The 23,887-nt window shown below is 38.7% G+C and overlaps 1 protein-coding gene across 1 annotated transcript; it reads left to right on the forward strand.

The window, feature by feature from the left end:
* Positions 1 to 12,535: 12,535 nt before the first annotated feature.
* On the forward strand, positions 12,536 to 19,305 carry LOC116214370 (TMV resistance protein N-like). Its single transcript, XM_031549785.1, has 6 exons — positions 12,536 to 13,251; positions 13,482 to 13,851; positions 16,354 to 17,192; positions 17,342 to 17,354; positions 18,367 to 18,645; positions 18,746 to 19,305. The coding sequence occupies exons 1-6, from the start codon at positions 12,683 to 12,685 to the stop codon at positions 19,172 to 19,174; spliced, it is 2,499 nt and encodes an 832-aa protein (XP_031405645.1). The 5' UTR covers positions 12,536 to 12,682; the 3' UTR covers positions 19,175 to 19,305.
* Positions 19,306 to 23,887: the final 4,582 nt, after the last annotated feature.

The following is a 23,887-nucleotide window of genomic DNA, read 5'->3' on the forward strand; positions in this document are numbered from 1 at the left end:
GTCCGAGTGGGGCTAAAATGGGCCCAACGCCCGAAGAGAGGAAGTGGGCATATATCAAAGTTTTTATTCCTATATTTACACATTTTATTCACGGTTTTATTATTTTATCCAATTTTATTAACAAAGCCATATTTACATGAATGAACCGATTAATTCCCAAAAAATCTATGAAAATGATCCTAATCCCCTCTAGGTTGATTTGACTGTCGATGTGGATCCCAAGACTCAATAAGTGGTTCATTACTTTTAATCCCCGTGATACATGTTAATATACATGATTATTCATTTTTAATCAATTTACACACAAAAATCAAATTATTAATCCAATTAAGTCAAGTGATTGACTTTAATCCGGTTTAGGACATCATGGGGTCCAATGACCCGCTCTTATGGTCACAAGGACCTTCCTAAGAGTCTAAGACACATTTGTTGTATCTAATTACCCTTAGACCCATTTAATTAAGTCAAATATATATGATTATTACAAATTTACATGTCAACTTCACGATTTGACCGATTTTGACTCAATTAAACACCTACAAATTTGGCCAACACTCAGAACGATGTTTACCTATACCAATCAAGCCTAAAGACACTCAATTAGACCCGATTAGACTCTGATTCCTAAGAGCGAAACACTGATTAAGTCATTTTTACTTAAATCGGTCTAATTACTCCTAATTAGACCTAATTAAGCAAAATCAGACTCAATCAAACCCTAATCTAATCGGCTCTAGACATCATTCATACATTCATGAGCTCCATGCATCAATTGAAGCACAAATTACAAGAATTGGCCACAATTTGGCCTAATCACACAAGAAAGCCAACTAATCAACACCATTCGCACCTAATTGAGTTTAATCGACTCATGATTCAACTAATTAGAACTCGGATCAATTTAGTAAAAAATTCCCGGCGCACTTAAGAGGTCGATTTTGAGCTAATTAAAGCTAATTAAACCTAATTTAGCAAGATGCCAAACAATAGGAAGTTAATCACCTAATTAGGCCTAATCAAGCAACAAATCATCAAATTAGCTCACTTAAGCCTTATTTACAAAAAAATACAGAGTGTTACAAGGCCCAATTTCATGCTAATTTTACCTAATTAAGCTAATACCAGCCTAATTACTCATAACCAAGTTCGTTGTTAATCCTATTACTCCTCGTTTAAGCCTGATTGGACTCAATTGATCCCAAATTAGACTAAATCACCACACAACCAGAATGCTATCATGAGTAATTAAGCACGATTTAACACGATTAGAACCTAATTAGCACAATACACAAGCTAATTACAGCTATTACGCCTAATTATACACAAATTGACTCAATTAACACCAAATCATGTCCAATTAACATGCAGTTAGTCTTTTTTTTAGTACAATCAGGGTTAATTGGCAGAGTTTGATCCTAATTAATCGTGATACTATCCGATTAATCTTAATTAGGCTCTAAATCACACAAATTACCAATCTATTAGTCTAATCTAGGCAGAATCACTCTAATTAAACAAACATCCAACCAAATCCAAGCTAAATAGCTTGATTTCAGTTATGGACAGAGGCTTGGAGCCTCACGTTACCTTTGTTCCAAGAAATTTTCGGATCATCGAGCTCAAATTCGATAAAACTAGGGTCTAAGCTCTTAATTATCGTACTAATTATGAGAGCCTAGGCTTGATTTGGGAATTTTAGGTTAGTAGTTTGGCAGAGTCTCATCACATGAGAATAGCCAAAAACCCTTAATTTTGGAAATGACCCTCTATTTATAGGGGAAGTGGAGTCGGGGTCAATTTGCAAATATCGGCAGTAAATGGACGAAAATGCAATTAAATTTCGAATTTTTAAGAGATTTGGACGGGTTCAGCTATCTAAAGCTATTCGTTTGGACAATTGGCCCGCGGGCGTTGTTACTAACAACGCGGTGCGGTTAGTAACTGCGCCTCTGTTTAGGGATGCAAGATTTAACCGCGCCCCCATCCTAAAATTCCACCTCAATGGGTGCTTACTTGAATCAATTGAACTGAGCTGATTTGGTTGGGTAAGAATAACGTATATGCACTCAAATTTTCAAAAACATTATATTTACACCCTTTTTGGGATTTTTAAAGCACGTTTGAGATTTTTGGGCTTGGAAAGCATTTCACAATTAGAAATCACCCTGACATGAATATTTTCATTACATGAGAATATCGATTTTTCCGTTTCGAACTCCTGTAATATTGAATAAAATATATAAATCAAAGGGTTCTAATTAGAGAAAATTTTACCATGCCTTTTTACTTTAAAAATATGAGCAATTGGATTTTAAAAAAGTCTCTAGAGAGTAAGCATTACGTTTCAAAATCCATTTTACAGGCGCGTTCCTGGAGAAAGAGATATTGCCAATTAATTCATACAATTTTGCATAGGGTTAATGACCTAGAAAAACATGACATTTTCACTTTTTCCTAAATATAATACGACCTTTGGGAAATAGCACATAAATGCACGACTTCTACAGTTTTTATAACTATAGCACGACCTTTGGAGAGTAGCACAGAAAGACACGACATTTACACTTTTTGTTAAATATAGCACGACTTTTAAAAAATAACACAAAAAGACACGACTTTCAAGTTTGGCTGCGTCCTAGCCCGTTAAAAAAGAAGATAGTGCCTAAAGGCAGTGCCATTCTATTTTATTTTCTAAAGGCTATACTATATCTAGGAAAAAATGTAAAGGTTGTGCTTTTTTGTGCTACTCTTCAAAGGTTGTACTTTATTTTAAAAAAAAATGCAAAGGTTGTGCCTTTTATTCTATTTTCCAAATGTCGGGTTATATGTAGGGTTTTAGAGTCGTGCTTTTCTAAGTGATTAACCCTTTTGCAAATAGGCACGAATAGTCAAATTTAAGTACTTATCACTTGATGACTTATCTGTTTATTCTTGACATTCCATCTTCTCACAAGCGACCCTCAGGTGCTTGGTTGGTTCTCTGGTTTGATGCGCTCCCCGAATGATAATACTAGCCCCGTAGCTCGGGCCGGACCGAGGTGCTTACAAGGCCCAAATCTAGTCATTTAAATTTAGAGGTGCTACAATCGTCTACTACATGTGAAAAGATTAGGATCTAAAAAATATACATTGACAATTAAAATGAGAATACAAGATCTTGGGATACTATAAACACGAAGGAGTAATGAAATTGATGACAAGATTACTGTGATTGTAGGATTATTTATTAATTCTTTTAATTTTCATGATAAGGTTAATACATGGAATATAATTTATCAATTTTTTCCAGATACGCATTGTTATCAAAATCGGACAGGACCGGTCGGTTCGACCGGTCGGACCGAGAACCGGCATCATGTCCGGTCTGGTTCGCCTGAAAACCCAAAATGCACATTTGAACTGCCGGACCCATAGAATCGGCCTGTTTTGAGCAAAATTCCATTGAACCGGCCGGCTCTATGAGTTTTATGGGTTTACTATTTATTGCAAAAATTATTTGATTGTGTAAGGATTTGAACTCATGACCTTTTACTTCTTATACTAATAAACTACCAACCAAACAATCAGTACTTTCTTGTTTTTTTAACTCTACTTTTAAGTACTTATTAAAATTTAATATTTATTTTGAAATAAGAAATAGTAAATATATTTATATTTTCTTACGCTATTCTCATATATCTTTGAAATCATCATACTTCTATCTTAATTATCATAATTTTTTTAATAATATGAATATTTATTTTATTTTAATTAAACGTGTGGTCCGACCCATCGAACCCCCGGTTGGACCATAAACCCATGAACCCATACCCCTTCCGGTTCATCATCCTGTCCGGTTCTGATAACACTGCTGATACATAATAATTCATTTAACCTTTCATGTTTAAGATTATTTTATTTTATATAAAAACTAATACTAATTATTTTCTATATTTTTGGAGAAATTTTTTACCTTTTATATTAGTGTCATATATATACATATGTATACTTAAGCATTGTAATCCAAAAAATATAGAGAAAACTATCAATTTAATACATGAAATTTTATTTTGCCATCACTTTGGGACGCCAAGAATTTTGCCATCAAAATATACAAGAACTTCAATTTCATTTATCAAAATGGATTGGTGTTAAATGTGACTAACGAAAATCTTACGTGGTTTAACGGCATCAGAAAAATTAATAAAAAACAATAGACCAAAATGAAGTAGTATTGGGCCAATTTTAGGATTTTGTATTTTTAATTATTAAAATAAAAAGGAAAAGGAAAATAAAAAGAAGGAAAGCGGGGAGGTCAGGTAGGGCCCGAACGCCCCCTTTGCTGACCTCCTCACAAGCTAGGTCACCAGAGGCACCAGGAAGCCTCCGGCAACCTCCCCTCGGGGGCAGGTTGCCGACGAGGGGCCCCCACCCGAGTTCCCCCTGTAGTTCTATGAGAGGGAACAGGGGTAGCTCCGGTGGGGCTCCTCGGCCGGTGACTTTACCTAACGGCGAAATCGCCAGAGGCTACTAAGGCGAGGAAGTTGGAGGCTACAGTAGCCTCCAGTGGCCTCACCTTGCAGGTAGGTCGCCGGCGAGAGAGGTCCCACCGGAGTTCCCCTTTGTTCCCTCCCTCCTCCACCACCCCCCTCCCCCCACCTCTCTCTCTCTCTTCGTATTTTTTTTTCCAATAGAAAACGATGTTGTTTTGGACTATGCGACCCAAAACGACGTTGTATAAAAATAAATCAATTTTTCTTTTAAAATAAACTGATACGTTGTTGTTTTGAGCAATGTGAATCAAAATTGCATCGTATTGGTTTATTTGTTTTAAAATATTTATTTTTATTTATAAAAAAATGGAGAGCCAAGAGCCCCCACCGGAGCTTCTTGTCTGTTCACACACATAGCATGGTGGCAAGAACATAGGATGCCAGGGAGTAGACTTTGGATTCCAAGCACGCATAGGAGGGGGGTGCACGATGCACCCACTCGCTGGGGGACGCCGTTGGGCCTCGCAGTTCCGTCAAAAATTCAAAAAGTTAAAAAAGATTTAAAAAAGGAAATTCCTATTAAGGTTTCCCTTGGAAATATGAGAGATTTTCGAGGGAATGTTTGGAAATTTCCGATGGAATTTTCCCTCGAAAAAACTAAAGAAAAAATCTGTCAAAAAGTCTAGATTTTCGACGGAATACCAAGGGATTTTTTTCCCTCTGTAATCCCAAATTTTCTTGTAGTAATAGTTCATTTTCTTATATATCCTGGTGTGATATTTATTTCTCCTTTCACGAGAAACAAATGGAGGTGTGCTTGTTGATTTACAAGATTAGGATTTACATGTTTGTTAAACTGATGTGATGAAAGAATGAAATTGTACCCTACTATTTGTAGTACGGTATAAAGTAGTTCGAAATTCGAATGAGGATTATTTATTCTCAATTAATAGGTTAAGAACACCTTACGATAGCGGAGCCATTGATCCACATATTTTCCATTGCACCTTCGGTAAGCATGGGAGATGTGCCCCCTATATAGAGGCATTGAGGTGGTGTTGGATGTAGAGCCCTATCCTGATAGGATTTTGGAAAGCGGGATCCAATTTGAAGCGCAGGGTGCCTAAATTATCATCGTCGATGTTGATGACAGCGAAGTGGGTCTGACTTATAGACTATCTTCAACCATAGTCACTGATTTGGGTCTTGGAAATGGATCCTTTATTGTCACATAATCTCCACGTCACTCGGAGACACTCAACAAAAATAAAAACTCCCAACTTCACCATAATCTCTGTTTTTGAGTCTTCAAGTGGGGTCTCACAATTTGAATTTTTTTTAATAAAAAGAAAAAATGAGCAAAAGCAGCCGCATGGTGGGTGGGGCCTAGGGGCTGCCACGCGATAGCCACCCATTATCTCTCGTTTGAGAGAGCCCGTAGCGTGGGGCGTCTCTCCCCCGTTTCTCTAACTACGCCACGTGGCGTCAAAGATGCGGGTGGAGACTCGCGCTGTAGATAGTATTATGAGGAGTATCCAGCGGAGAATGAGCCACCACAAAAATAACCTTTGATGAACAGTTTCTGTTGAGATTTTCTTCTCATCTCGAAGGGTTCATGGACTCATCAAGCTACTTAGTGATGATGAATGATTATTCTAGACCCTTTTATTTTTGTAAAAATATAAATAAATAGCCTTTGAATGTTTAAGAAATTACATCCACGCCATTATGAATCCTTGAATTAGAATTTAAAAAAGATGAATAAAACTCGTTCTTTGTAATATTCTAAATATATCTTTCCCCTGGTATATCATCTTGTTGTTCTTTGGGCCTCTCCTGGAAGTGCTGATTAGAAGGCTCGAAAGTTTCCTCAAGCTGCCTCTGCTACTTGTATCGGACATGAACTAGGCCATGGTGGACCCGAGTTATCATGGCCTTACGACTTGGTAGTACCACGACAAGATTGATGTTTCCAATTAACAAGCGAAATAAATTTGGCGAGAGAGGATTCAAACTTTTGAGTCCTCGCATACAAGAGCAACGCATTAATTGTCACGCAAATTCTCATTTACTTGTTTGATTTTGGCATTTTTATTATTTATCAAAATATTCTATAAGTTTATTCTTTTATGTTTCCTTATCTCTCCTCCCATCATCCCTAATAGCCCTAAAGAGAACCAAAGAAAGGGATAAGGGAGCGAGGACAGGTCCCTATAATATAAGGAACCCGGACGGTCAAGAATAAGTTTCGCATTTAAGTATAAGTGGCGAAACTAGTAGCATATACTTCTATCGGTATGCACCTCTAATAAATCCAATTTGAGCCGGGTTGACCAACTAAAAAGTGAAAAACTCTTTCAGTATAAATTTTCCCTAGTATCGTACTTCTTGACATATCATTTATTTGCTTTTTCAATCCTCAGACAAATTGCATATTCACACAGGAATCTCGCAGAAGCTGTAGAGGTTGAGATCGATGACTTTGAACAATCAAATTGATAATATAAAATTATTTTTAGCAATCAAATTATAAAACTAATGGTATCGATCAGATTGCCGACACAAGTGTATGTATTATCTACAGAACTTGCCGGATCAGTTGAAAGAGTCCTTGAGCACTTTGGGTTTTTTTTTTTGATAAATAAGGTAGAAGGAGTGATATTAATGCAAAGTCGGTACATCGAGATAAGGATAACCCTTAAACATGCAAAAGGAAGGAAAATTAGATTTTTTGCCAAGCTGGCTTAAGTCGTGCGCTTGAGAGTTATCCGATCGAGGAGTCTAAGTACATTTTTAGTCCCAGAACTTAGCTAATAATATGACTATATTAGAAACAATGCTTTTAATTTTCCACGGCGAGCGATGCGGGAAGATGATAGCATCGACTAGCAATAGAGCATCAGACCTAATCCAAATCTTGCGCCATCCATGGTCAAGGGCCAATGAGATTGCCAGCAAGACTGCTTTGGCTTCAGTTTGCAGGGGAGAAGTCGTCTCTGTTTTGGCGACCATGAGTGAGAGATTGGCATGTTTGGCTTTTTCCTGGTACCAGCGAGACTGGCGCTCTCAGTAGTCCAGGCAGCATCAGTGTGAATGTATTTCCACTCATCAGAAAGGCAGATTGCTTCCTTCTTGCTCTGGCCAAAACCCGGATCGGAATCAAAGTGGGGTTGAGGCGCCTGATAAGTGCTGAATTCCACGAAGGCACGTTTGATATGGCGAAGACAATCGGATAGGTCTGCAATGTGACCTGCAAATAATACTTTATTCCTTAGCGACCAGAGATGATATAAAATGATAAAACCATATAGAGAGAAAGATAGACAATTAGACAAGAGCCGGGAAATGAAATCGGGCAGATTGACAATGAAATTGACAATGTCAGCAGGTGCCGTGCACGGGATTGCTTTAGAGCGGAAATCCCATGGTGATTCCCTCCAGGCCACACGATAAACGATGCATTCTCGGAATAGATGCGCAAAGTTATCGGAACTGGTTCGACAAAGTGGGCAAGTTGCATTGCTTTGAGAGAACTAGGGGAGGCATTCACTGACAAATCTCCATAAATGGATTTTTCAAGCAGTCATGGATCTTTAGGCTCCAAAGATTCTTTCAAATCATGTTCGGCGCAGTGTTAAATCTGTGATGTTAGTCTAAAAGGTAGAAGGATTTGACATTGTGTGAGCCTGAGGAGGTTGGAGTCCAGATGGCAAGATCTTCAGTCTCTTCTTGAGGAATATGGATTTTCAAGATATTTCTTACTGTGTCATGGTCGAAGAGATTTTGTAGCAGGGGAATGTTCCACCTTTTGGGGTGGAAGAGTATTAGGTCATGTACCTTGGTGTCCGGTTCGGCGTGAATACCTATACTCAGGGTAGGTTTAAAGAACGGGTTACTTGGAATCCATGGGTCCTGCCATACGAAGGTGGAAGCGCCATTTCCAATGGAGAATCACGTACCTGTCTGCAGTGTGTTTCTGCACCAATTAAGTCCTTTCCAAATGCTCAAAGTAGATGCCGCAGAGAATTGGAGGGGGGCAATGAAGTTTCCATATTTGGTCTTCATGACACGGGAGGCTACGCTATTAGAGTTGGAGGTGAGGGCCCAAGCTGTTTTGGAGAGTATGGCGCGATTAGAGTCTTCCGCCCTTCTGAAACCTAAACCCCCGAATGATTTAGGTTGATACAAAGAGGCCTAACTTTTTGGAGGGAAGGTATGTCCCACTTCCTTTGTGTTCCCCCACCAAAAGCAACTTGGAGCACGATCAATTTCACTGAGAGTTGATTTGGGGAGTTGGAATAAGGACATTGTGTAGATGGGGATAGAGGAGATTATAGAGTTCACTAATGTAGCCCTTCTCGCCCAAGATAGTGATTTTGCTTTCGAAGCTGAAAGTTTATTCTTGATTTTGTCGATAATGAATTGGAAAGAGTCTTTTCATTTTTTCTTCACCAGGAACGGATTGCCAAGGTAGCGAAAATCTTCTTTGAGCTTTCTCATTCCCGTTGCACTTTTGATATCTCTTCGGGATGTGGCCAACGTGTTCTTTGAGAAGTAGACTCCTGATTTTGATAAGTTAATTTCTTGCCCCGACCATGAGCAGAATTTGTCAAGAATACCCTTGATATTATTGGTGTCGGTGAGGGTTTCTCTTGAGAGAATAAACAAGTCATCAGCGAACATTAGGTGAGAGATTTTGGGGGCGCATCTACTGATTTGGATTCCCCTGATGGCTCCTTGCGCTTCAGCCTTGTAAAGAAGACGGGACAATATCTCCATGGAAATGATGAAAAGATAGGGAAAAATTGGATCACCTTGTCTTAGCCCTCTTTTAGGGGAGAAGTATCCGTGTGGCGAGCCATTTATGAGGACGGACATAGTGGAGGTGGAGATACACTAGTGTATCCAGGTGATGAATTTTTCGTGGAAACCAAATTGCCTGAGGGTTGTGAGAATGAAGCTCCACTCCAACTTGTCGAAAGCTTTCATGAAGTCGATTTTCATGGCAACCCAACCTCTTCTAGCTCTTGATGTCTAAATGATCTCTTGGGCGAGAAGGCCATTTTCATTTATCCATCTTCATTCTATAAAGGCGGAACATTGAATTTGAATAGCATATTAGATCACGATCTCATGTCTTTTCATCCTAGCCAAACTCTAGCCTGAGCTGAGCTAACCTGAGAAAGTACTATGGCTTCCGCGAGTTCACTCCCCCGAGCTCTATTTCAGATAAGTCGATGAAGATTTAGAAATAAAACACTAAAATTTGCCTCTAGTTTTCTTTTATTTTGTTCCCATAGCCGATGGCGACCACACTCCCAAACAAGTTCATCGACGACCTCTAAGATAGCCAACGAACCATTAACAATGATCGCGATCAACCTTGACCCGTTCAAGGGGTGGTGGGACTGTCGATGGCTATCCACCTATCGTCGGGCATCCTTGAGCACACCGGCCACCATAGTCATTTGAGTGTTGGCCAGCCATCGCGGCCTCACCCGTGGTCCCCCTTGCTTTATTAATAACTTTTTAATTCTATTTAAGATTTTCTTTCTTTATTTACTTTATAATGAGGGATACATATTTTGTATGACTAATTTCCACGGTTCACGTGAACAATATTTTCTATTGTAGTTGTTAATGTTGGTGTTATGTACTTAGATAATACTAAACATTTGAACTAAAACGCTAAAAAAATAACAAATTTCGTACTAACGGAGTTCAACAAGTAGACCGATTTAATACTCAGTATTTTTAGGTATTTAGACTGTACTAAAAACTTGAACTAAAATACTATAGAGTTGAAAACTTTCGATTTCACGTACTAATGAGGCACAACAAGTATATTGATTTAATACTCTTACTTGTTAAGATTGGTATTTCCATGTACTTAGACGGTACGAGCGTTTGAACTAAAAATAATAAAGAATAAAAAAATTTGGTACTTCACGTACTAACAAAGTACAAAAGATATACCGATTTAGTACTTTTAGTTGCCAAGGTTGGTATTTTATGTATCTAGACGGTAGTAAGCACTTGAACTAAAATATTACATAATTAGAAATTTTAGCTTGTGTTTGGTTTTTGAGTTGGATTAGTGATCCAACTCAATTTGATTTTGTGTAATGATTGCAAGTGTTGATAAATATATTAATGTGTGAAAATAAATATGTATGTATATATAGATGTGAAAAAAAATAGAAAATGTATTATTAAAAAATTGATTATAAAAATAATTAGGAAAAAGTATGAGTGAGAAATTATTACTAAATAGAAGAAAAAGACAAAAAAATAATAATTGTATTATTGAAATTGAGAAAAAAATATAGTTGAGTTGAGTAAAGTTAGGGTATTATTTAAAAAACAAAAGGAGCAATCACTTACGTAGTATTTTACTTAAAGCATTTAGTACTAGGGGTGATCGGTTCTGAGACCCTGTTTTTTTCACGATACCTGGACCCTACCTTGTTGGGGACAAAATTCTAAAATTTTGAAACCGGACCTTACCCTGTTGAATCCTGGAACTGCAAGCTACCCGGAACCTGTATTATATCACAGATTCGGGTATCATGTTGGAACCTGTAATTTTTTTTTGTTTCAATACTTAGTACTTTCTACAAGCGCTCCCTCTCTCTTCTCTCTTCCATGGCCGCGTCCTCTCTACCTCTTGCCCACTCCCTAAGTCATCATTCGAACTTCCTATTCACCCTCTTCCGACCTTCTGCCTCCTTCGACCTATTTCCCCGCTTGCTTCACTACTTTCCCATCTCTTCTTCAAACATCGAACCCTAGATCGTTGATGCTGCGATTTCACTTATGTATTCTTTTTAAATTTTTCAGGCAAAGTTTGTGATTCAAAGCACAGGGGCTCCGATCGAATCCCGCTATTGTCATTCGAGGCATATAAGGCTTTGATCGAAGACCCTATACTGCAAATCACAGCAACAAGGCTTTGATCACACCCTTGAGGGCTGCAATTTGAGGCACGTTAGACTTTGATTAAAGCCCATGTTGCCCATCTCCGAGAAGGAAAAAAGAAAAAGAATAGAAAGGGAGGAAGGGATGAGCCAGCAGTCAAGTCAAGCTGGCTTTGGCATGGCAGAGGAGAGGCCAATCAATGGCTGAAGAGGTGGAGGAGAGGGGAGGTCGGGTTCAAGCGGAGGTAAGGATACGGGGGAGGAGCGGATGCATTGGAGAAGGGAGAGTGGAGGGGATGGGGTCAATTTTGAAGAAAAAAATAATTGGGTCATTTTTATATTTCCTAAAATATAGAAATGGGAAGAATGGAGTGGGGTGGAGTTTTACTCCACTATAAAATGGAGCATCATTAACTTTACTTTTCTTTTCTTTTCCTTTTTAATTATTAACTATTAATCGGGTTCGAGTATCAGTTTCGGTTTCGGTTCTGGGTACTTTATATGTAGAAACCGGAACTGGAATCGATTTTTACCGGTTCCTTATTTTAATACACGGACTCTACTCTATTTTCAATACGAACTACCCGGATTCTACCTTAATGGGTAGGTTCTGATCGGTTCCGGATATATCTGATATCCGTGTACACTCCTATTATATACTTCACGTATTAACGAAATACATGTATACCGATTTAGTACTCTTATTTTTTAAGGTAGGTATGTCAATTTACTTAGACAATGTTGAGCGCTTGAACTAAAATTCGGAAGAATAAAAAGGTTTGGAACCAAATTTTTTTTAAATTTTTTTGGTGCACTTATTCTTTATTTGACATAAATTATCTATTGCTTTTGAATAATTAAATTCAAAGAATTTTTGAAAGAAAAAAAAAATATTTGCAGTTCACTTTCGGTGAGATAGGATTTGGCGTGGGCAGGGATAGGATACGGTGTAAGGGCGGTTGACACAAAGTCATCCTAGAAATTTCCTTAAAATTACTTTACTGGAAAGAAGTTTCTCAGAATTAAATAGTGATTATGGCGCATTAGGAGCGCAACCCGAGACACATAATTTTGACTAAAATTGCAATTTCGACTTTGAAAAGTGAACTAATTGAATATACAGTGAGGGCAGCACTTTCAATAGCTTTCGGCTTTACTGGAAAAATGTTTCTCATAGTGGGGTTGACATTGACTTTGAACAATTGAGTAGATGAGGAGCTCGCCTCTTAATTTTTCTTCTAGCCAAATTACCTGAGAGAGCTCTCATCTGAGAATTTTGGGCAGCATCTATGTATGGCTACTGAGTTTGAAGACTCTGTTTCCAATAAACGAAGCAGGGACAGTGCATCCAGCTCTGTTTTTCATAAGCGGTGGAGGCACGATGTCTCTGGGTCTTATTCTCCCAAAAGATGGACGTACGACGTCTTCCTGAGCTTCCGAGGTGAAGACACACGCTGGTCCTTCACCAGCCACCTCTTCCATTCCTTGGAGGAGAAAGGAGTCAATGCGTTCATAGATAACAGTCTTCCGAGAGGCGAAGACATATCATCACAGCTCATAGACACAATCAGGAGCTCCCGGATCTTGGTGGTGGTCCTCTCGAAAAACTATGCCAACTCAAGTTGGTGTCTCCAGGAACTATCTGAGATCATGGAGTGCAGGAATAAGTCCCTTGGGCAGATGGTCCTGCCTGTGTTTTACGATGTCGATCCTTCGGATGTTCGGAAGCAGACCGGTTGCTTTGGAGAAGCATTTGCTAAGTATGAAGAGGACAAAGATAAGGAGACCGTTGCTCGGTGGAGGGCTGCTCTCACTGAAGTTGGAAGTCTATCCGGCTGGGATCTGACAAACTCTGCCAGCGGGTAAGTCATCAATTCGATTGATTAGATCAGGAAATGTCTCTATATGTGTTAATTGTTCAATCATTTACTAGCCTAAAGAGTCAGTTAAGTATTATCCCATTTCTTTTTGATGTTATCATTAAAACATTGCAATGCAATTCACTGCTATATCATCTCTTTTCGTTGTCACTCCTCTATATTATATATACTGCGCATCGTAACTTTTGCTTGGATTGTTTTATTATCTTCAGCACGGAGGCGAAGATTGTGAAGAAGATTGCCCGTAGAATATGCAATGAACTTAATAACGCATATCTAGACGTTGCAAAAGACCCCATTGGCCTTAGACCTCGAATGATCCGTGTGAATGAACACGTAAATGACCCCTCTGATGATGTTCGCTTTATCGTGATTTGGGGGATGGGAGGTATCGGGAAGACGACTCTTGCTAAAGCAGTTTTCAATCAGTTCTTCCACTCTTTTGAAGCTAAATATTTTCTGGCCAACGTTAGAGAAAATTCGGAGCAGCCTAATGGTCTGGCCCATCTACAAGAGCAGCTTCTTCATGATATTATCAGGTTTCAGAAGATAGAAGTAGGAAATATTGACAGGGGAATCAATGTAATCAAGGAAAGACTGAAGAGGAGAAGGGTTTTGGTGGTTCTTATTAATGATTTTACTGTTTCTGCAGTGTTTCTGCAGAACTCATTATCACACTCACACAGGACAGAGAGAGGTGAAGGAAGAAAGGAAAACATATATTCAATATCTGCTAAAACAGAGTTTTTGAGTTCGGGAAAAAAAAAACATAGAAGGAGAGAGAGAACATAAACTGCTCTCAAACGTATAAATAAACTGCAAAACTGCTCCTGCACACATGTCTAACAATCCTTAAATATCTACAAAGTCCCTATAAACTGAGTAACTGCAACTTAAGGACTTGACTGAAAATTAATAAAACTGCTTAGCAAATAGAGAAACTACAGACGTTTAATAAAGACACACCAGCTCTGAGACAACATCCAACATACTCCTCCTTGGATCAGGTGCTGCAAACTCTAATCTTCTGCATGAAACATTTGATCTTATGTACAAGTTGGTCTACACCAGCTTTCCTTACAACTTGAAATGTTGACTTACTCATGCCTCTTCCAAAGCCTAAATTTAACAGATGTTCATCCATCTTACTGTACCAAGCTTTAGAAGTCTCTTTTAAATCATAAACTCTATTCTCCTGCTTTGGCACTTGAAAAACTTATGGTGAGCCCTCAAAATCAAACTTTGTATGGGGGTCTAAAATAGCCAACTCCTCCTTCATTGCAACCATCACTCTTTTATCAGCTTTGCATTCTTCTTCTCCTGCAACTTCTGAAAATGATACTGCATCTGCAATATTGCAACTTTGTTGCTTGTCTGCACCTTAGACTCCATCTTCAGTGGATCCAAAGAAAAAGACTTATTCTTCATTGGAATCTGAAATAACTTCCGACACTTTGAATCAGAAATCAAACATTTTTTCTCTTCAAACATCACCTTGTATCCTTTCTCTACAAGCTGACCAACACTAAGTAAGTTTTGGTCGATTTGAGGCACAAACAACACTTCAGTGATCAGCTTAGTACCACCAGGACCCTCAATCAATACATTTCCTTTCCCTTCAACAGCAATGAAATCACCATTCCCTATTCTCACTTTTGACTTTACTGATCTGTCTAACTTACAAAACAAGCTTTCATTGCCTATCATATGGTTAGTACTACCACTATCTATAAGCCAGCCATCCCTAGATGCATTTGAAGTAAAGCAGGAGACTACAAATAGATGTTCTACCTCATTTGCTGCTGTAGTCTGTGCTTCTCCAAAATGATGATACTGCTCCCTGCAAATCCTCTCTACATGCCCCATTTTGTGGCATTTTCTGCACTTTACATCAGGTCTCCTCTAGCATTTAAAATGAGGATGACCCTTCTTCCCACAGTGCTTACAAGGATCTGTATAAACATTGCCATCTCTAGCATCTGAACTTGTGCTCCCTTGGTTGTTTGCAAGATTGCCTTGCTTCACTTTGGCTTGCAATGCACCCTCTATTGGCTCTTCTCTCCTCATCATTCTCCTTTGTTCTGGTGCTTGTAAAGCACTTAGAACTTCAGCAAACTTCAGATCTGACAACTCCTTAGTATTCTCAAGAGAGGCAATTATTGCCTCATATCTCTCTGGCACTGAAACAAGTAGTTTTTGTACCAACCTGCTATCACTTAAATCAGTCCCTAACACCCTTATCTTGTTTGCTATCTCCACAAGCTTGTCTGCAAAATCTTTCACAGTCTCTCTCTCTTCCATCTGAAGCCTTTCAAATTCTCTCAACAAATTTAACACTTTCATACCTCTAATCTTCTCATCTCCTTCATATTCTTCCTTCAAGTAATCCCATATAGTTTTTGCTAACTCAAGCCTCATGACTATGGTGAAGATGGTGGGTGACACAGCAGCATAAAGACACGATTTTGCCTTTGCCTTCCTGGTCTTCTTCTCCTTGTGCAGCTTGATCTGAGCCATGGTTGGATTGTTAGGAAGGGGAGCCACCTCGTAGTCTTCTTCCGCTGCTTCCCACAAATCACAACCTTCCATAAAAGCTGTCATTTTCACAGCCCATGCTTGATAATTCTCCCCATCGAACACAGGTGGTGCCATGGCAGAGAATCCACTCGAACCTGCCTCCATCTTACCTTGAACTTCAATGGATGCAGCCAAAACACTCAATTAACCTCACAAGTCTCTCACCCACACGGGTTCCTTGAGATCAAGGAAGCTCTGATACCACTATTAATGATTTTACTGTTTCTGCAGTGTTTCTGCAGAACTCATTCTCACACTCACACAGGACAGAGAGAGGTGAAGGAAGAAAGGAAAACATATATTCAATATCTACTAAAACAGAGTTTTTGAGTACAGAAAAAAAAAACATAGAAGGAGAGAGAGAACATAAACTGCTCTCAAACGTATAAATAAACTGCAGAACTGCTCCTGCACACATGTTTAACAATCCTTAAATATCTACAAAGTCCCTATAAACTGAGTAACTGCAACTTAAGGACCTGACTGAAAATTAATAAAACTGCTTAGCAAATAGAGAAATTACAGACATTTAATAAAGACACAGCAGCTCTGAGACAACATCCAACAGTTCTTGATGATGTAGGCCATCGAGACCAGTTGAAGGCACTTGCAAGAGAGCGTGAATGGTTCGGCCCTGGCAGTAGAATCATCATAACAACTAGAGACCATGACTCGGTGAAGGAGATTAATGCGAATTGTATTTATAAGCTTCCCCCGCTAAATGATCATGAATCTGGACAACTATTTAAGCAATACGCCTTTCGAAATTGTGATCCTAGTGAAGAATTTTTTAAGCTAGCAAAAGATGTTGTAAGTTACTGTGAAGGCCTACCTTTGGCACTTGAAGTATTGGGTTCTTATTTGCTTGGACTAAGTGTGGAACATTGGAAGAGCGCACTTGACCAATTACGAAGAAATCCTCACAGAGACGTACAAAAGAAACTTGAAATAAGCTATCATGCCCTTGGGTGTACAGATGATAAGAAATTATTCCTCGACATTGCATGCTTCCTTGTTGGTTGGGATAAGAATCTTGTGGTCAAGGTATTAGAGGCTCGTGACTTATATGTTGGGCTAGGGCTTGATGTCCTCTCCAAGAGAAGCCTCGTCAAAATCGACGACTACAACAAACTGGAAATGCATGACATGATTCAGGACATGGGGAGGGAAATAGTTCGCAGAGAGTCTCCGCATGACCCGGGGAAACGGAGCAGATTATTCTCCCAGAATGACATCCTTGCCACACTTCGAACCCACTCTGTGAGTATGGAACCAACCTCGATGAGTAAACCCATGCATATAACACTTATTAGAAGAAGATTTATCGTTCGAAATTTAAGAATAATGTCAGATTTTGGAAGTTTTAGTGGTTGATTGCTGTGAATGTTAATGCTTTTGCTGAGTTTTATGTGTTGCTTGTAGATGTAGATTGAAAATATTATAAAGTTATATACAAGACAGGCTCAATATCTTTATCTATGTACATACTGGACAGATGGCTCGCGCAGGTAAAACATTTTTTTTTTTATAAATATTTATTCATTAGTCATATTACTGAAAATAACATTTTAAATGGTTTATATGGGAAAAAATCAGGAAGAATGATTTACAAAAATCAACTATCATGTTAAAAAATGTTATTTTGCCGTAAAAATCTATAAGCATATTCCCCTTGGAGTCCCTACGAACAGGTCCTTTTTCCTTTTTAAGTATTTCCCAAGTATAGGCAAGAAAATTTTTGGACCCCGGGTCTTGGGACGTGCAATGTCGGTGGTTCATGACAGTGTGAGAGGCGGTCACAGCCGGACTAATCTTTTCTCCCACAGACAATTCCTTTTCCTCCATTTCTTAATTCTCACCCTCCATTCCTCTATCTCTCTCTCTCTCTCTCTCTCTCTCTCTTAGTGAGATATTTTAACAAGTTTGATTGATCGTGCATTGCTTAGGCCTTTCTTTCTAATAAAACATAAATATTTATATATGTGTGTATATATATATATATTTAAGAAAAAAGACTTAAACTTCTGTCATCTATACGATATCTACACGACGATATCATATATTTGTGGCATCAGCACCTACGATGGGGTGAGTCCAGTCACACCAGTCTCACTTGCAATCGAGGCGAGTCAAATATATATATTGAGAATTTGGATAGTTAATACATATACATTTATATATTGGAATGTGCTTATCCACATAATATTTGTTGGGACCCATCAAGTAAACTTGTAACTACATTATAACTATATAGGAAATAAGACTGATTGCATCATGTGATCGATGTGACTATTAGAAAATACTGCTCCCATCAGAAAGAGAAATTGCGAGTTATATTGTGTAGGCAATTTTCTGTTTTATATATGGAGAGAGGAAGCAAGGAAAAAAAAAGTGAATTTTCAACTAGTCTTTTTTGACACACAATTAATTTTGTTGACATACATATATATATATATATATATATCTTTTTCTTGCTGAAATGTTACATATTTTTGTTAGTTATCGGTGTGTTCTTGTTAGGTTACGGAACAGGTTCAAGGACTCGTGTCTAATTGTCATTTGGAGTTGGCTAAGAAAGTGGATGCCAAAGCATTTGAAAGGATGAGGCTATTAAGATTGCTAAAGCTCAACTACCTACATCTTGATGGAGACTACGGACTCATTTCGAAAGAGCTACGATGGCTCTGTTGGCATGGATTTCCTTTAGACTTCATACCAGATGAACTCTACATGGAAAACCTGGCTGTTCTCGATATGCAACATAGCAAGCTTCGATCGACCTGGAAAACTAATTCCAAGGTAATTGGCCATTTTCCTTTTCAATCATTAGTACTGGTTTCCATTATAAATGTCGCGTGGAAAGCCTGACTTTACTTTATTTTTTCCGTTCTTTTTGCAGGAGATGCCTCGCTTGAAGGTGCTTAATCTTAGCTACTCTCATTTCCTGACCAACACTCCCGACTTCTCGGGTCTCTCGAAGCTCGAGGAGCTGATTATGATCGACTGCGAAGAGTTGATAGAAATTGATAGATCCATAGGTTGTCTGAAGGGACTTCTTTTGTTGAATTTGAAAGGCTGCAAGAAGCTTAAAAGTATACCGGACAGTATTTGCAAAGTGAGATCTCTACAACATCTGGACATTCGAGGCTGTTCAAACCTCATGAGGTTACCGGATGACTTTAGTATCTTGGGATGTCTGACAGAACTTCTAGCTGATGCAGCTCTTATGATGCAATCTCCTCAAACTTTCACCGACTTGAAGAACCTATCAAAGCTATTTTTATGCGGGATATCGAAGAGGGAAGCCCCCAAGGAGAATAATTGGTAGATTGCTTCTGTACGTGAACTAAGGTCATTGACCGATCTGATATTAGTGGACTGCAACATATCAGATGATGCTAATCTAGAGGGCATTGGGAACTTACAGTCCCTAAGAAGCTTCCACCTTTTTGGAAGTCATCTTCGCTCTCTCCCAGGTTCAATCATCTCTCTTTCTAATCTCCAGCATTTTAAGGTGGGTCGCTGTCCAAACCTGGAATCACTCCCAGATCTGCCCCAGAAGATAAAAACTGTAGTTGTAATTTGCTGTGAATCCTTCAAAAGAATCTCTCTGCCGAATACTCAAATTGAAACTGATATGTATTTCTGGGATTGTCCTAGACTGGCAGAGATTTCTCACTCCGGAGAGTTGAATCCTTTTTACTTGCTAAATTTTAAAGGTTGCAACGAACAGCTGTTAGCCAAGTTGAATGAGCTTATTCTAAAGGTTTGTCTCTCTCACTCTTGCTCTCTTTTTGTCGATGCACCCCGTATCATTTAGTGCATGGATTCTTTCAAGCCATTTAGTAGAAGAAAGTGTTTGAGAAGTGCATTTTAACCGATATAATCACTTCTTCACTATAACTAGAAAGCACAAATATCCTAGTAAGATGACTAGAAGACCGTTTTACAGCTGCAGTTTGAGACCTAATTGATTAATTATCTTCGGCCTCTTGAATCTAATAATTTCTGTATTACTCTATGCATATATAAAAACGTTACATGTAGTTTTTCTTTTTTGGCCATTCACACTCATGCTGTTAGAGCAAAAGAAAATTCTAGTGACTTTAACATGTAATGCGGTATTGGGTAAACTTTATCTGAAAACTCCTACCAACCCTCAGTTAAATGTGCACGTAACTGGCTGATCACATCCATATTCTATGTGCAGTCCTGGCGGGGGAGAGAGCTATTTGTATCTGGGAGCAACATTCCCGAGTGGTTTGAGTATCAGAGCACTGGCCCCTCAATATTTTTTCAGTTGCCTGCATGTCATAGTTGTAAGCTGAACAGAATCTTTGTCTCATACATTATATGCAACCAACATGCTAAGAAGTTAAATATTGGTCAAGTGAGACTGCTCAACCTAACAAGGGGAAAAAGCAAATGGTTGTTGTTAGGTTTTCTACGGAAATTTACAGATAATGTCAGCATATTTTCCATTGCACCTGAGGAAATCATGGAAGTCTATGAGGGAATTGAGGTGGTGCTGGATGTAGAGCCTCATCCTCATCTGAAGACCAGGGCAATCGGGATTCACTTGGAAGTAGAGAAGTGCCCAAGTTGTAGCGGTATTTATATTGATGATGTTGAAGCAGGTCCAAGTCATGGCGACTCTCATGACGAGTACCCACAGGAGACTGAGAATGAGCCCACCACAGAGATAATTGCTAGAGAGCAGTGGCTGTTAACATATTGCCCACTTAAAGAGTTGAGTGAGGTTTCAAACAATGTGTATTTTTATTACTGTTATTTATCATAGTCTTGTGCAACTCGATCGTGATTCTCTATATCTCCTCCCAATTTCTCTCCCCATCATCCCTGTTCACCTTCCAAGATCATTCTGTTGTTCTTGTAATTTTTTTGAATAATTGTATATTTATTAAATTTGATCAAAATTTTTTGTCAATATAATTTATTTAATTTTAAATTAAACACGGAGTACAATTTAACATAAGCACATGAATTTTCACCAATGGAGAATCCGGGTTCGCATTCGAGTTTTGATTTCTTGCTTTGGTGGAATTTTTATCAAAAGTTTGTATCATTTATTTTAAAGAGTGTCCGATGAAAATTCTAGTGGAAAATAACTTGCACTTTTCAAAATAAAAGCTTTCGTCGAAATTCTATCATAAATTAATTTGTATTGTTTTATATTCTCTTATACTCTCTCTAAATAAAGGTTTCCATTCCATGATAAATAAATTTGTATATGTTATAATAAATAATATGACAGAAAATCTATAGGAACATAATTTAGATTTTCCTATTTCTAAATAAAAGGTTCCGATGGAATTGATTTTATATATTTTTATTTTTAGAAAAATAATATTTTCTAAAGAAATTTTTTCGCTGAAGATTCCGAAGGAATTTGATTAGTGGGAGCAGGTTTACTGACGGCTGCATTTCTTAACGGATATAATTTGACAGACCATAATCTGTTGGAGAATTATGCCGACATGAATGTTTTCTTGTAGTGAGATCTAAGTCACCAATTGCCCATCTGTTCTTATCCATGGCATCATAAGATGGAGCATTGAGCAGAATGTCATTTGAACTGTCCAGTGCATGTAAGTATGGGAGCAGCGAGGAGACCAGGACGAAGAGAGCGACAAGCCAAAAGGAAAGTGCAAGAACACAGGCCTTAATTGCAGACCATGTCGGTGGTGGTTTGGGTCTATAGATCATCAGGTCCACAGCCTTTGGGGCTGTTAAGATATTTTATACCATAGTGAGGTGTAACTTGGATAAATTCTCTGCTGTGAACTGAAATTTTCGATGCATTTGGTTTTTAGCCGATAATTCATATGATGATCAGTTGCACATTAATTATTGCCTTGTTCAGTGATGCTAAGTTCATATGCTCGTAACTCGGTTTTGTTGTTGCCTGGATATTCCTTGCATTGGGATGGTTTAAATTTGTAGTCTTTTTCTATGATAAGCACAAAAAGCTGCGACTGAGAAGGCCATGTTTTCTACGAATAAGGAAATAGAGTCGGGTGGAAATGACAGTAGAGAATGATTTTGCACGTTTTGCCCCGTGATTCTCCACATTTCATTCTTTCACAACAGAGATGCACATTCTTGCCCATTATTGTCTATCGTAACCTTTTCATACGGCTTATGGTCTTGCTCAAACAAGGCACCATTGTCCTCCATCCAAGAAAACCAGCAGCTTCAAATTCAAGTGCAAGTGACTTTCGAGAAATGTTGAAAGTCCCTCTTTGAATTGTATTGCTGATCTTAATAATTTTCTTGATTTATGTTGTAGTGTGTAATTATCTTTTATTGTCACTGTAATTTTGTCCAGCTAGGTATTTGGTTCCCAGACCAAGCCTCTAATTAAAGCAACGCTCTTATGCCATAGAAAACCGGCGATTTCAGAAGCAATCAGCATCTCAAGCCTCGAGCACCTAAGACCGCTCTTCGTTGAAATGCCTAAAAATAAGCGATCTCAGTTTGCAATATTCAGGACAAATGAGCACAGAAATGGAGCTGTATCCACATAAAGATAGTTTGGATAGGTCCTTCAAGTTTGCGATGCTTAGAGAAGATTGCGTTATAGTTATTAGTATATATTATAAATATGGTTGCCTTTCCTAAAGTTTGTAGAATAGTATATATAGGAGCTCCATCTCTTGATGCTTGAACAGTCTCGAACATGGTTTTCAGAATCATGATTCGAATCGTAGAATCGTACGATTCTACGATTCTACGGAGGCATCCGATTCCGATTTCGATAGGTGAGTCGGAAAATGCATAATCGGAACTGAATCGGGCTTTGAATCGCGGAATCGTGGAATCGGGCCGATTCTGCGATTCCGGATCCAGCCCAGACAGGGGCAAAGCCCAGGCCTCATTCGGGCCGTCTGTGGGAGTCGGGCCGAACCCCAGCCCATTTCCCCCTGAGCCCAGCAGTTCCCCCTCCTCCCCCCCCTTCCTTTCCCCGTTCTTCTCTGGATCTTCTTCCTCCCCGAGTCGCGAAAACCCTAACCCTAACAGGCTAACCTCAGGCGATCGGCGATCCTCCGTGAAGATTCAGCCCAACCTCACATCTCCGGTTCCGAGTTTCTCTCCGACTTCCGAGCCATCTCCGGTTCCAAGTTTCAGTCTGACTTCGCTTCCGAATTTTCGAGTTTCAGTCCGAGACTCCGAACTTCACTCAGTCCGATTCGAATCCGAGGTTCCAAGTTTCTCTCCGGCGGTCCTTTGTGAAGATTCAGCCCAAGCTCCGACGACCTTCAAGCTGTTCTGGTTCCGACTTTCGCGATAGACTCGACTATCGAGTTTCAGAGTCTGAGGTTCCGAGCTTCAGTCGGAGCTTCAGTCCGAGCTTCAGTCCATTGCCCAAGCTTCGATCACAGAAAAGATAAAGCACCGAGCTTCAGTCCACTGCCCAAGCTTCGATCGCAGAAAAGATTGATTTGAATGAATAAGGATTGATTTTTTTTACTCGGAATGTATGCTACATATATATATATATATATATATATATATATATATATATATATGCTATTTTTTTAATTTTTTTTAATTATAGATAGAATCTTACGATTCACGATTCGAATCGCGATTCACGATTCTACGATCGCGATTCTGAAAACCTTGGTCTCGAATATCTAGAGCTTGTTATGATCTCACTTTGCAAATATTTGTAGGTGTGGGATCTTTGCATTGACAAAAGCAAGTCAAGAATAGAAACAACTTATACGTGTGTGATCACTTTCCTTTTGACAATTAAATATTGCTTGGCAAAAGTGCCTTATTTGTCCCTGTGCGATACTTATTGTGAAACCCAGGATTTTTTATACGCCCATATATATAGTCATATATGGTTAATTATATTTATATATTTATATTTATATATAGAGAGCAGCTAAGTTAAAATAAAAAAGGGTTTATTGATTTGGTTTGGGCTAAACCCACTAAGCCCATTAAGCCCACTTATTTTTCCTATCCTGAACCTTCTCCATTGCCCACTTCATTTCTTTGGGTTTTTATT

This window comes from Punica granatum, chromosome 7 (genome assembly GCF_007655135.1).
Source record: "Punica granatum isolate Tunisia-2019 chromosome 7, ASM765513v2, whole genome shotgun sequence".
Lineage (NCBI taxonomy): Eukaryota > Viridiplantae > Streptophyta > Magnoliopsida > Myrtales > Lythraceae > Punica > Punica granatum.

Coding starts and splice junctions, on each gene's coding strand:
- LOC116214370 (XM_031549785.1), top strand. CDS start 12,683: ATGGCTACTGAGTTTGAAGACTCTGTTTCCAATAAACGAAGCAGGGAC. Junction 13,852..16,353: donor ATATTGACAGGGGAATCAAT/GTAATCAAGGAA, acceptor AAAACTGCTTAG/CAAATAGAGAAATTACAGAC. Junction 18,646..18,745: donor CCTGGAAAACTAATTCCAAG/GTAATTGGCCAT, acceptor TTCTTTTTGCAG/GAGATGCCTCGCTTGAAGGT.